Source organism: Kryptolebias marmoratus, linkage group LG9, assembly GCF_001649575.2.
Source record: "Kryptolebias marmoratus isolate JLee-2015 linkage group LG9, ASM164957v2, whole genome shotgun sequence".
NCBI lineage: Eukaryota > Metazoa > Chordata > Actinopteri > Cyprinodontiformes > Rivulidae > Kryptolebias > Kryptolebias marmoratus.
Window position 1 is genome coordinate 13,037,120 of NC_051438.1, and position 13,648 is coordinate 13,050,767.

Sequence of the window (13,648 nt, forward strand, 5' to 3'; positions counted from 1 at the left end):
CAAGATTTACACCCTGTGGAAATTGCTCTGAGGTGATGGCTCACACAAGTAGGAAGGTGCCTGATATTAAATCCCATGTTCCCTCGCTGAACTAGACAACAATTGCTTGGCAACGCTCTCACTGGGCAGAAGTGAAAAGCAAACACACACACACACACACACACACAAAAAGAAAAGGTGGATTTTTATTTTCTCTGCATTGATAGTTCAGGCTTGATAATATTTCACAAGGAAGTAGGAAAATAAGAACAAACAACAAACCAAAGTCTGAACAAATGGTTAACAACAGGAGCAACAGGAGTGTACGCCAAACACACACACACAGCTGAAATACATGAATGCAAATCTTTGTGAAAACACCCTCCCACACACACACACACACACAGATGCACTTTGCATACTAAAAGCATCAAGAGGTGTGCACACCGAGGCAAAACAGAACAGTTTATTTATTTATTTATTTATTTTGTTCATTTAGGCTGGGAGCTGAAAGTGTGTACCCCCTCGGTCCGGTCCGTCAGATCTCTCGCAGCACGGTGAAAGGCAAAGTGCTCAGCCAGCTCAAACCTAGGCTGACAGCCCCACCTTTATTACCGACTGAGTTATGTTTCCCTGAAAAGAGAAGACAAGCCAGCTTTGATACAGACGAGCGCCGAGTCAGCAGCTCGCCTCCATACGGAGGGTGGGGGGGTCGGGTGGGGGGAAGCGTGGCTTGACTGATCTCAGCCGAGACCGTCCCAATTCCTGATGCAGAATTGGTTTCCAAATTACCCCACCCCACTATCCATTTCCAGAACTCTCTTTGTCCAATAGGAAAAAAAAAGAAAAATAGCCTCTGAGCTGTGATGAGAGCTTTTTGAAGAAGCCTGTGCTGGCCAAAAAAAGAAAAGAAAAAAACAAAACAAAAAAAAAAAAAAAAAAAACTGAAACTCCAGGAGGATTTTTCCAAGCAGAGAAGACTAATAGAATTTCAACACCTCACCCCTTACTCGATGTCCCCCCCCTCCATTACTATACCTGATATTTTCTGTTTGAGGTCATGAGAAGGTTGTGATCTTTCGCCAGCAAGCACTGAGTGAGCAAACAAAGAAACAGCAACTCGCCTGGGGGAATTTAGAGCCTTAAAAATTGACCTACATCTCCAGATCTACGGAGCCCAAGAGGTAACCCAGGCATGCAGAGAACACCTAATGAATACGCAACCTCTACCAAACAAAATAAATAAAAACAATAAACTCAAAGTAACATCTCTTAACCTCTGAACACCTACGCCGTCCACACAACCCAAACCAGTTGTCAACATGTGCTATAAAAAAAACAATTTGTAAACACCACCACCTATTTAGCTTGATAAACAAGGTCCCTGGAGCATGACTGTTTGTTTAATCCTAATATATTCATAATTACACACTAATTAATACAGGCAAAAAAAAGAGACCCCTCTCAAACGATCATTTCAGTGTCCTGAAGCGGGGAGACACAATTACACAAACTTTTAACGCAGTCCGGGTTCGCCTTCTGTCCAAAGCCAAGGTTAACCGGTCGGAAACGGCATGAGGGGGGAGATCCGGCCTTGTTTGGGCGCCAACAGCTGCTTCCATCGGGAGGATGGTGTTCGGAGTCGCGGCGAAATGGGCAACGAGACGCCGCGTGGAAAGACGAGTGGGGGAAATTTCGCATCATGGCCAGCAGGAAAGTTTGAACGCGCTGATCGCAGAACAAACGTGGATAACGGCTGCCCTCTGAACACAAGAGGGCTGCATGCTGCAGGTCAGCTGCAATAAAACACAATTAACCCAAAGGAGCATTGGAACAGGAGAGCTGCTGCGTCCTACCACAGCACAAGGGCTCTGGGTTTAGACTGGCCTGCACGTTGACGCCAGCAGAAACTTCCCTGCCTTGCACTTGGGCTCACCTCACCGTCAGTGATTGTTTTGTGCATCAGGGCTCATTTGCATGCAATCTGGAGCGTCTGGGCCGGAGGACGACATCATAAAATATAACTCATCGCTTGCGAGGAGGTCGTCTACCAACTCAGTAAAGCTGTCACCGTGCTGCAAATGCAGCAGGAATGAGTCCTGACCCAGGAGAGAGGAGAGGAGAGGAGAGGAGAGGAGAGGAGAGGAGAGGGGGGACGTGGAGGTAAATGATCCCGGTGGCAGCCAGCACAGAAAGGACTCGGTCAGACGGGCTTAAATCACTCAGTTTGAACTTTTATGAGCTGATTTTTTTTGAAGAAGAGGTATAATATCGCTGAGGGCTGATTTTTTTTTTTTTTTTTAATTGTTCTCAAGCTCCTCAGTTCACCCATTTCTCCTCCTGCTGCAGCCAGGTTGGACCGGCACAAGCAGCTGCAGCTCGGCACGAACAACAACAAATAAACTTTGAAACCGTTTCAAATACACAATTAATAACACGTCAGAGCGCCCAACTACAATAAAAAAATAAGTTTCACCCTCTAAAAAGCGACATCCCCCCCCCTTTCCCAAGCTTCACCTTGCAGGTGCAGGCCAATTTACGGGTGAAAACCGAAGCTAGCAAATTAAAGAACAATACCTGGCAACAGCGTGCTCAGTCACGCGCCCCGGCTTTTTGCCCCCCCTCCGCTCTTCCCATTACATACACACACGAAAGAAACAACTTGCACGTGCGGGGTGTTTCTTTCACTATGCTTTAGCCAACAATTAAAATAAAATAAGATAAAGAGAAATAAATAAATAAAAGGCACAAACTTACCCCCGGTGGAGGTGAAGCCGGCGAGCACGAGCCAGAGCCCAAGAAGACGCGGCGCCGCGCTGCGCCGACAGCGGCCCGGAGCTGAGAGCATCTTCGGTGCTTTGTTTTGCAGTTTGTTTTTGTTTTTGTTTTTTTAATCACTTAAGTTTCAAAAAATAAAATAAAAAAATGGAAAGCGAACAGTGAAGGGGGGAGCTGGTCTTTTCCAGATCCAAAGCGAGTCCTCTGTTGCACTTTTTTTACGCCGTTTTCGCTTCTTGCTTGTGTCCTGTCGTCCACCCCCCCTCACCTCCTCAGCGCATACTCTCCTCCTGCCGCGCGGTGGCCGCCCGTGTCCCGCTCGCGCGCCCTCGTTGCTCGGAACAACGCATCACAGGTGTGGTGATTAAGCTGCGGGTTCTTACTGTACGCCTTCACTGTGTTCCCCCCGCCGCCACCACCACCACCTCCTCCTCCACCACCGCCGCCACCTCCACACACTCTTATAACCAAAAAAAAAAAAAAAGGGAAAGCCACTATCCGTGTCACTGAAGCCGACAGTTCTCTGCCGGTTCTTGTCACTTCGTGCGAAAGAAAAATCCTTCCTCCCCCTCCTCCTCCTCCCCCCCACCTACCTCCACCTTAAAGGAAACAAAAAAGAAAAAGAAAAAAAAAAGCAGCGAATATGGGAAGAATTGGCACCGGAGGACAGGAACATCTGCTTGCACAGCAATGCTTGGAGTGCTGCGAGAGTCGGGGAAGGTGTGTTGCTTTAGACGAGCAAAGAGGAGCAAAACCAGGAGCGGATCCGCTCCTGGGAGTGGATCCGGTTCCCTTTCGGGGGGCGAAAACGTTCACGTGTCATCAATACGGCCATAAGTAAACCGCGGCCGCTGGTGATGCGCGGAAGAATGGAAATTAACTCATCTCGCCGAGTGTGCTTTTCATATCCTCAGCCTTACATGAAAATGATGGATATGTCATCGCAGCCCCGCGTGGCGGGAATCACGTCGCTGCTTTGCATGCAGATCCGCGCGCGCGGAGAGCGCATCTGCATGTCATTGAGTTTCACTTCTCCTGGTTTGTCTTTCTGGGTTTTGGTTTTCGTGTGTGTGTGCATTCTGCAGCACGCCAGTGATGGACAAACACGGAGGAGGAAGGATGAGGATCAGGAGCGCACACCTGTCCGCGAGCGCAGCCCCGAAACGGGACTGTTCGTCCAGGCTGAGTCTGGGTTCTTTGGTCTGTATCCGGTTTTGGAATTCATTCGTGGACATTAACATGACAGGTCCCACCTTGTTAATATTTAATAAATGTAAACAAAAACAAACTTAAAGGCTGTGAGGGAGTCCATCTTGGGACCCAGCAGCTTGTAGAGCCTCCTTTAGCAGCAATAAATGGCTCACTAGTGGTTTTCTGTATGACTTTATCAGCCTCTCCCATTATTGTGGCCCACTCTTCTTTACAGTGTTGCCTCACTGCCCTTGAGGTTCGTTCCCATTCATGTCTGCTCAGCTCTCTGAAGGTCCCACCACAACGTTTCACTCAGGATGAGGTCCGGACTTTGACTGGATCACTTATTCTTCTCTCTTTCAGTCGTTCTGCTGTAGGTCAGCTGCTGTGTTTGGGATCATTGTTCTGTTGTGACCAGCTTGGTCTCATAACTGACTCTAGAAATACTCTGGTTTACAGAGGAAGTAGATGGTCGACTCGGTGACTGCAAGGTACCAGGGTCGTCTGGCTGGAGGACAATGCCAAATCATGCCCCCTCTGCCACCGTGCTTCTCAGTGAGTATGAGTTGTTCAGCTCGGTCCAAGCAACATTGCTTTTGCGGTTCTTGTGGTTCATTCTGATGCAGCTTTACAAACCCAAGTCATGCTGCCATGTTTCTTTTTAGAGAGAAGATTTCTCCTGACATCTTTTCCAAACAAGCCGTACTCGTCCCATCTTTTTCTAATTGCCCCGTCTTGAACTTTAACCTTTGACCTGCTAACTGAGGCCTGCTGAGTCTGAGACGGAGAGCTTGAGTTTCTCGCAATTTTCTCAGAGCACTGGAAAGATTGGCAGACGTCTTAAATGTGACTCTCTTGTGAATAATCGTTCTGTCTGCACAATGATGGACTCCGGGTTGTTTGGAAATGGCTTCATAACCCTTTCCAGATTGACGGGTGGCAACAACTCCTGCATTGTGTTCACACACTCCTCTGTGCTCCAGACCATTGGCATTTAAAAAACATGGACAAAGCGTTTCCGCCTTTTTCCGTTGTCCATAATTAAAGCTAAAATGTTTGTTTTTCTTTTTTTTATAAGGCTACATCCTGCTTACTCACTCTCCCAGCTCACTAACACGCTGTCAGTCAGTGTAGCCTGACACTTTTCTTAAAACCTCCAGTAACTAATCAGCACTGAACAAATCAACAAAAATCAACACCCGAAGAAAATGATCTAAAGTGTATTTAGATTTAAAAATTTTTTTAGTCATAAAACCAGGAGGGGCAGGACTTAAATGCTGTGCTGCAGCCAGCCTAGCAGCGGGGGCGCTCAATCTTTTTGTGGCTTCAGCTTCCGTCTTCCAGCCCTCTTTCTAGTTATAATATATCTCGATGCTCCAGGCAAAACTCCTGTTCTGATAGAGTTGGTCACACTTGCTGAGGATCAGTAAATCGGGTGTGTTGGATCAGCAGCATCTGGCTACTGCTTTTCATCTTAAATTCTTTAGAAGCAGGGTGTACTTACTTTTTTAACACCGCTTTTCCATTTTGGCTTTGCTTACGTTTCATAAATAATGACATCTGTTGTGTGGTTTGAGCTTTTGAGGTTTGATTGAAATAATTGGAGAACCTGGTAAAAAAACAGATCATTTTTTTGTTGTTATGTCCTGATATGTAAAGTCCTAGAATTGGAAAAGGTACACTTTCTTTTTCCCATGACTGTAGCTTTTTTTTTTTTTTTTTTTACCCTCCCACCATTTTCTGGAAGGGATGAGCTACCTTTTCACTCTGTGCTGCCCAGAAATTGACAGCAGATTATTAATGCACGGTTAAAGGAGGGGTTTGTTTATCCATTTCTCCACTCCCACAGAAAGTCGCAGAATAATAAGTGGCGGCGCAGAGCTGGTCCAATGTCTTACCAGCTAATTATGGGTCTCATGTAGATGGATGATTCCTTAGATAGAGCCGCAGCTATTACAGCCTGCAAACTCATTAAGCCCTCTCTCTGTCCACCATCCCCCCCTTGCTAAAGGTCAAAGTCGCAGTGAGAATGACACTACCACGCACAGGCGCAGGCACTTGCACGCACATGCAGGAAGCCTCATGGCCGTACAGTTCCCAATCAAACCCTCACAGGCACGGCGAATGTGAGGGAGGCAGATGCAAGGCAGCCAAATGGAAAAGAATGACTCAGCCCTGGTCACTTGTGAGGTTGCTCGTAATGATCTCTCTCATTCTACTAATCTGTTCTGAGTCCTATCGGGGAATGCAAGCTGGAGCTTGTCTCTTCCAGCCTCTGCATGTCTCTTCTTCTTCTTTTTTTTTTTCTTTTGCTTTGGAAAAGCACTTAAACTACATGCATTTCAAATGAGGATCAGAAAATATGTAAATACATATAAATCCATATGCATTTATATTATCCTCTTACGGGGAGGGAATTGGTGCTTTCTCTGTTTTTAAGGAATATGGGTTCTCTTTTGCCGAGCGAAAATGGGGCACAACCTCTCCTCGCACGGCCCCCCCCCATCCTCCTCGGCTTCCTCAATCAGCCCGCGATGAACAATCACAGCTCTTTTGGGAGTTGACACATGCAGTTGTTCATCGATCTGTGGTGTTGTAATTAATTTTCCCCCCGTCATTGGCTTGAGTTACAATATCCCAAGACTTGCAGCAGCTCGTTCTCGCGCAATCAATCACCAACCCAAGACAGAGCCATCATTTCTGCGGTAGCGTCCTGAATGAGTCCCAGCAGCCGTGATCCGAAGAGACGGGCCCGGCGACCTGACGAGCGTTGGGAAGACGCACGGGATTGTTTGTGTCCCTCCATAAACAGCGCTGCTCGTTACATATGCAAACCATAAAGAGGGCTGATTCTCTCGCTCGATAGGCATTGATCCGACGAAGGTGTCGTGAAATTAATATTATTTATTGTTTACAAACATCGCAGGAAGTCCCTGGAGGAAGGCGATGTGGCGCAGGCCACAGATGCCTGGCATCCTTGCGCCAGAAGGAGCGGGGTGTATCAGCTTCCATCATGACCACAGCTCCACGGCCTATTGTTTTGTTTATATCAAATTAAACTGCAATGCTACTCCAGAGAGATATAATTGACCACAGTCTTAGATTAAATGACTGTAAAGATCTTAATAAGCCATCAGCGGATTGCATATTACATTGCAAAGCACTTATGAGGATGCAGTCCAGTGAGAATGAAATTGAGGTTCAGATTTGCACGCCGCAGCACTTTAGCCATTAATTGCATGCAAAATAACTGTATGATGATCAATAGTGTATCAATTTAATTAAACATTATTGATATGGGGTTAGGAAAATTAATTAGAAGCCAAACGGGTCCCGGTGATGCTAAGAGAATCCTTTAATATCATAGCATCTCTAGTGGGTCCTTTAAATGTATAGTGCGTAATAATGGATTCAGGTGACCAAGTCCTCCACCCTCGAAGCACACTTTATCTGTGAGTACAATAAAAAGCTATCGTCACCACGACATCACTAACTCCTACAAACTGTTACGATCGGGCGTGTTTAATTAAATGATTCCAGATAAAATGGCCACTAAGAGATCTCAGCACATCTTTGAGTGGAGGAGAAATGAGAAGTGAGAGATAAAGGGAGGAGGCGAGTGAAGGGGAAAAGAGCAGCGAATGTGGATGGAGGATGAAGGTCTCTCATTTCAGCAGCACAGACTGCTGATGAAGCTGAACTTCCAATATCCCGCCACTTCAGCTCTGATGATTTCTCAATTTTACAGATATGGCCCAAGAATATGATTTGATGAAAATGTAAAATGGACTAACCAGCAAATCATATGAAATGGGCTGCATTTTAATCCACGACTATAAATCAAAAGCAGACACTCCTGAAATTAAAGTGGATTTGGTGTTTCTCTGTTGTTTCTTTTTTTTTCTTCCTGACTTGGAGGAATCAAGGGTGTCCTATCGTTTACATAGATTAAAATTTTCTTTCAAGATCTTCGCTGTAGAGAGCAACTCAGACACATTAGAATGGGAAGTTTTGTTTTTTTTCCTCAAAATGCGAATTTAAACAATTTATTCATAGAATGTGTTTCCATCTCAAATAGATTCCCTCTAATCTAAAAGACTGCATAAAGGGGTTTCAAAGTGTGTGATGATTTTATTTTCTCTCAATTTCTGGGTCATAAATAAATTTCTATTCTGTCAGCAAAATGAGCTAAGTTACTTGTAATTCATCACTGCTGTGCGTTTAAACAGTTCAATACACGGTAACTTGATTTTTTTTATTTTTTCTCCCCCCTCTGAGTTCCTTTGCAGCTGTGTGTTTCAGGTGCAGGAAAAAAGGGTGCAATTACATTCTAAAGAAATCTTAAACCTAAAAAAAGGTGAAGAAGAGAAATGAAATTAACACCCTGAATGACACATTTTCCTGCAGGCTGAATTGGAAGCTATACATTTGCATATAAAGATTTTTTTTAAATAATTTGTCAAGAAACCTAAGGAAAAAACAAACAAACTGTTAATGCATCTAATTACGTCCAGATGAAATGTGACTTGTTCCAAAAAGATCCAGGGTGTGCAGTCTTTGTGTTTTTTTTTTTTCCTTTTGCTTTCTTTTGTTTTTTCCATTTAAACCACATTTTATAAATTCAAACTCCTATACGCCCCCTGGAAAGGCAGCAACAGTATGACTTCACTGGAGCTGTTTTTACCAAACAATGTGTGACAGTGACAAGTGTCAAACTCAACTCCCCCCTCCTCCCGACGACTTTTTCCTCCTCATCTACATTTCAGTATTTCCAGCTCTATTCCCACACCTCCAAAAAAAGAAAAAAAGAAAAAAAAAAAGAAAGAAAGACAAAGATTTCCCGATATGTACTTCCTGGACCGACATTCTCTTGTTGTTTTAAACGTTACATTGTCTAAGCATGCATGGGAGAGGAGACTGAATGATGTTGAATGTTTAATGACTCCCTGCTTTTGTTTCGGTCCTTCACAGAGCTCTGAGACTCTGATACAACATGACAATCCTGACTTTAATCAGGTGGGAGGAACACGGAGGTTAGCCATGCTACGTTTTGAAATGATTCAAAACAGGGAATATATGACCCAATAAGGCATAACCTAAAGAAATAGTTTGTTTGAAGTGAGTTATGAAGGTTCTGAACAGATACTATCTTACCTGTTGTAGATAGCTCTTTGAGGAATCTCAGTTTAGAGAAACAGAGTTGGATTCAGGCTGGATTGACAAGCTAATGGCTAGTCCGGGTGAGGGCCGAGACCAAAGCAGTTTAACATCTTAAACCAACTCCAATCTTTAAAAAAAATAATTGTAGTACTTTATGAAAACACTTTAATAAACCTTTACACTTCTGTCAGTTTCACATTACAGGTATTTACATCAAATTCTGCTGTTATTTGCATACGTACATGGCAGTAGCTGCTAGCGGTAGCACTCCTGGTGCAGCCTGGAGCACTGTCAGCAGAAATATTATCACGATCCTGTCAGAAAACCTGGGTTATGTAAAACTGACAGGGATGTAAATGTTTAGAAAATAATATTTAAGTGAACTACTATATGTCTAAATGTGTTTTTTGTCAATGCAACTAAAAATAATGAAAAGCATTAATAAATGAAACAAAGTAAATACATGTCAAATGGAGACTGATAAGTCAGATCAGCAGACAGTAGGAACAATAAAATATTGTTTCAGATTTTATCACAAATATTTGACATACATTTAAAATACACAAAACCGCCTATGCTATAATAATTCAAAAAATTGAAATCTAAAGAAACCAAAATGGATTATGCTGTCTCCATGATGAGTACTATTTTATCTGCTTACTTATAAACTTTTACTCGAGTTACACGTTTAAATTCAGGCTTTGTCAGGTGACCTTTATAATTGTGACCTCTGTACATCGTACACTCAGGACCTTATCTCTTCAGAAAGCGATTTGAATTGTTTCATAATTTGTTCTCCTTTCACACCAGTAATCATTTTACATCATCTCCCACCTTTTTTGAACAAAAAACAAATAATTAAAAAAAGAAAAAAAAAAGAAATGTGTCACCTTTTAGATTCATTATCAAATCCACTGAGCCATTTAATTAACAGGAGAGACAAACACAAACTTGTCTTCTCCAGCACATTTCAGTCTCCCAAATAATGTTGAAAGAGAACATTTTCCATACGGGACCACTGCACTTCTTCAAACAACTCTTTAAAACATATGCAAAAGCATCAGAACAGACGTGCATAAATGAATGTTGTTGTTTTTTTAATCCCTTTTCATTAAAAAAATAAATAAAAATGACCACCAGTGATTCAAACTAATATTTTCACTCCGGTAAAAGTCTCACATAACAATAATAAGTGAGACGTGTATTTGTCAAATCACAACTCAATACCCTCTTTGACATTTGACATGCAAATAGATACAGTTACTACGTTAATGGAACGAATGGATTTTTCTGTCACACAACCCGGCCGGTTCAATGACACTTTAATCAACAAATATTTTCTGAAGGTGCAGGTATGAGACAGATTTATGCTACAGTTACAGTATGTTTCAGCTGAAAGGCATTTTCTTAGAAAGCTTGTTTAAGGATTTCTGGCTTATATTTGATCCCTCTCTGGCTCTTACAGTATTCATCTGGGGGGGGGTCGGTTTTTTGTTGTTGTTGTTGTCGTTTTTCCCAGAATAAACAGGGGTCAGTGAGCAAAGCATGTATGTGTTAAATCTTTATTTTCCCTTTTCGACATGTGTTTGTGAAATGTCCAATCTACCTGTCTGAAAACATTTTTTGTAGAGATGTCAGAACGGCATCGACGGAGACCAATGGGGAGTCGGGGCAAACGCATTGTTCATTCCGCACATATAACGCTCATTCAATTCGGAGGAAATTGCTGTGGCTCAAAAAGGTTGTCATTATTTTGTCACTCTGTATCCCAGGTGACATTTATGGCAAATAACCTCACTGGTTAAAGGAAATAAAAAAAAAAAAGCCACAAAGTATGAAGTCATGTGTTGAAGGTTCCCACGCATGATGCTATAGAACAGAAGTCCACGTGATTTTAGTGTTTCCAGAAAAGCAAAGAACTGATCACTCGAGTCATTAAACATTAAGTCAAGGATAAGGACAAAAATGGAAGCCATTTAATCTTTACAGCAAAATTATCTCCTCTTCCTCCTTTCACACTAACCACATGTTTCCGTGGCATTGTTATAGTGCTAAAAAAAAAGGCAGCTTGCGGGATGTTCTCAAGGCCGTCCATGTGACGATTCTCATCCCCTGTAGCATAATTTTAAAAGTGCTATTAACTCACCAGGCATAACAGCCAAAGATTCGTTCTGAGTGCTCATTTATGTGTCCTGTACTGTACCTGCCAGAATGACAGATGGCTGCATTACTGATGAAGCCAATTCAAAAAAAAAGAAAAAAAAAAAAAAGGTTGCCTTGGATTTGGTGCAGCGCCGTGGCTAGACAAGCGACCACCTGAGTTTCTCTTTATTTACCCGCACACATCACTATTGTTGGGATGGTAGTCCCTGTCGTCCCAGTTGTATTTTGTTGTGTTTAAAAATGTACAAACTGAACTAATCTGAGTGGTAAAGTTAAAGTATGAACAGATTACACAGAACCGACTGCTGAAAAGACCCCAGGTCCGCTCAGTATTGACATAGGTGGATGTCTAACTGAGGTAATGAGTTTCTTCCAGCTATTACAAATTAAATACAGCGCTCACAACTCTTAAGCTGCATATATTATATTAATGAAAATTGGAAACACTGACCCGGGCTGAACGGCTTAATCGCACAACCCAGGTCAACTGGTATCAGTGTTACGGGCCTAATTCATTAAAGGAAATCCTTGAGTCTTCTCCTGGGGAAGGCTAATGTTTCTTGTCTTTAACATGCCCTCTTAAGCAGAAGAAGTGGTTTAGAATGTTAAATTTGGACGGCGGGTGACATCGAGAAAGATGTTCCTATGATTTGAAATGATTTAGGAGAAAGGGGGGGGGATCATTTAGGTACAGTCTTTTATGAGATCATCCCAGAGCAGATTGCATTTGCTCAATAAAGTTAGACTGAGATCATCGTTGTTAATAAATTGTGAAACATGCTTAAAAAGCAAAAATCGAAGAGGTGTTAATACGTAAGGTTATGAACTATTAATATTTTACCTGTTGTAGATAGCTCTTTAAAAGGCCTCAATTTAGAGGAATACAGATTAATTATGACCAGGTTAACGAGCTAAGGGCTACACAGAGCTGGGACATGACCAAAGTGGATTGTTCCACCATAGTAGTTCATGAAAATGCTGTTTCATAAACCTTTATATTGCTGTTTGTTTTGCATTACCCGTTTTTTTTTTTCAGTAATATGTTATTCCTGCCAGAGGTGTCCCAGGTTGAATCAGAAATGCTACAGTTAGCTGCTGGTGTTGCTTTTAGCGACTGCAACTAACCATAAAATTCCATGTAAATAACCGTGCAATGCAAAATTGATGGTGATGTAAAGGTTTAAAAACCTGGGACAGTGAAAGCACGGAGACAATGCAAATACCAGAAGATTTCTTGCATTAGTTCATTAATAAAAAATGTGTTACTGATTGTATTTAGATTCTGTATACATTTTTTATACTAAGGAAAGCATCCACAAGCTATCATGGCTTTATCTTTGGTCTCCTTTGCTTTGAAAGTTAATTTTATATCAAACAAGCTCATCACGTGATTTGTTTGACATGGATTCAGGAATGATTGAGCATTAGAGCAGCAATGACTTACAACAAAATGTCAAAAAATCATAACAAAACCCCCCAAAAAACACTATAAAACAGCTAATTCAGACGTTCAATTTCAACGCTGCACTGCACTGACATCCAAAGTCTAAAAGACCACACACTTTCTGTAAGGCTGTGCAAAAGAAGCTTTGGACCTTCCAGCAATCATGGAAAATAAGGCAGTAAAAATAGTTCAAAGAACCATAACAGCGGTTCTCAAAAAAAAAAAAAAAATCCCTTTCATCATTTATCTGCTGAACCTCTCCATCAGGAGAAAGTGCTTTGCTGGTACTGTACCATCATCACAAACAAAGACAGATTTAGCCTGAAGAAAAACGTGCCTTCATCTGTGGAGGTAAATGCGCACTTGCCAGAAACGGTAATGGCAATTCTGCAAAGCTCACTCGCAATGGATGTTGATTAAGTGCTGTCATGGTAACAATGCTACGTGATCTGCTTTGCTCGACACCTTAAGCATTTCTTGTTGTCACCGCCTGAAGCGTTGGATTAGTAAAAGCCTAAAGTGTGGGTTGTCTCAGAATGCCTGTGTGACATATTGAGCTATTGAGCTTCTTTGGTATCATCTATAGCCCTAAAACAGAGTTGAAATTGATGAATGATGCAGCTTAAAAGGACTTGTTTAGAGTTCAGCAAGACAAGCTGTCCCAAATAGATTCAAAGATCACATGTCAGCAAGATGCAGAGATATTCTTACTCAACCAAGGTTGTGTGTGACAGAGAAATTGTATCCAGCTTCCTGATGGAGTTCATTTTTCTTCTCTGTGAGTCTGCTCCGCGCCCCCCTCGGACATAAGGGGAGTTTATGGGAGGGGATGGCATATCACGACAAAAGTTACAGTGGTGTGTTATGCTGTATGCCAGCCAACTTGGGCCAGACATTGTCAAAGTGGTGTGTGTCATCATCCTGTTCTGGTCA

At 42.4% G+C, this 13,648-nt stretch overlaps 1 protein-coding gene across 4 annotated transcripts in view; it reads right to left on the reverse strand.

The window, feature by feature from the left end:
• Nucleotides 1–3,160, reverse strand: part of unc5a (unc-5 netrin receptor A) — a 163,259-nt gene extending 160,099 nt beyond the window's left edge. For all 4 annotated transcript variants that reach the window (XM_017426695.3, XM_017426694.3, XM_017426693.3 and 1 more), the window contains exon 1: nucleotides 2,737–3,160. In XM_017426695.3, coding sequence (XP_017282184.1) covers nucleotides 2,737–2,827 — 91 coding nt within the window. In that variant the 5' untranslated portion in view covers nucleotides 2,828–3,160. The remainder of the gene's footprint in view (nucleotides 1–2,736) is intronic.
• Nucleotides 3,161–13,648: the final 10,488 nt, after the last annotated feature.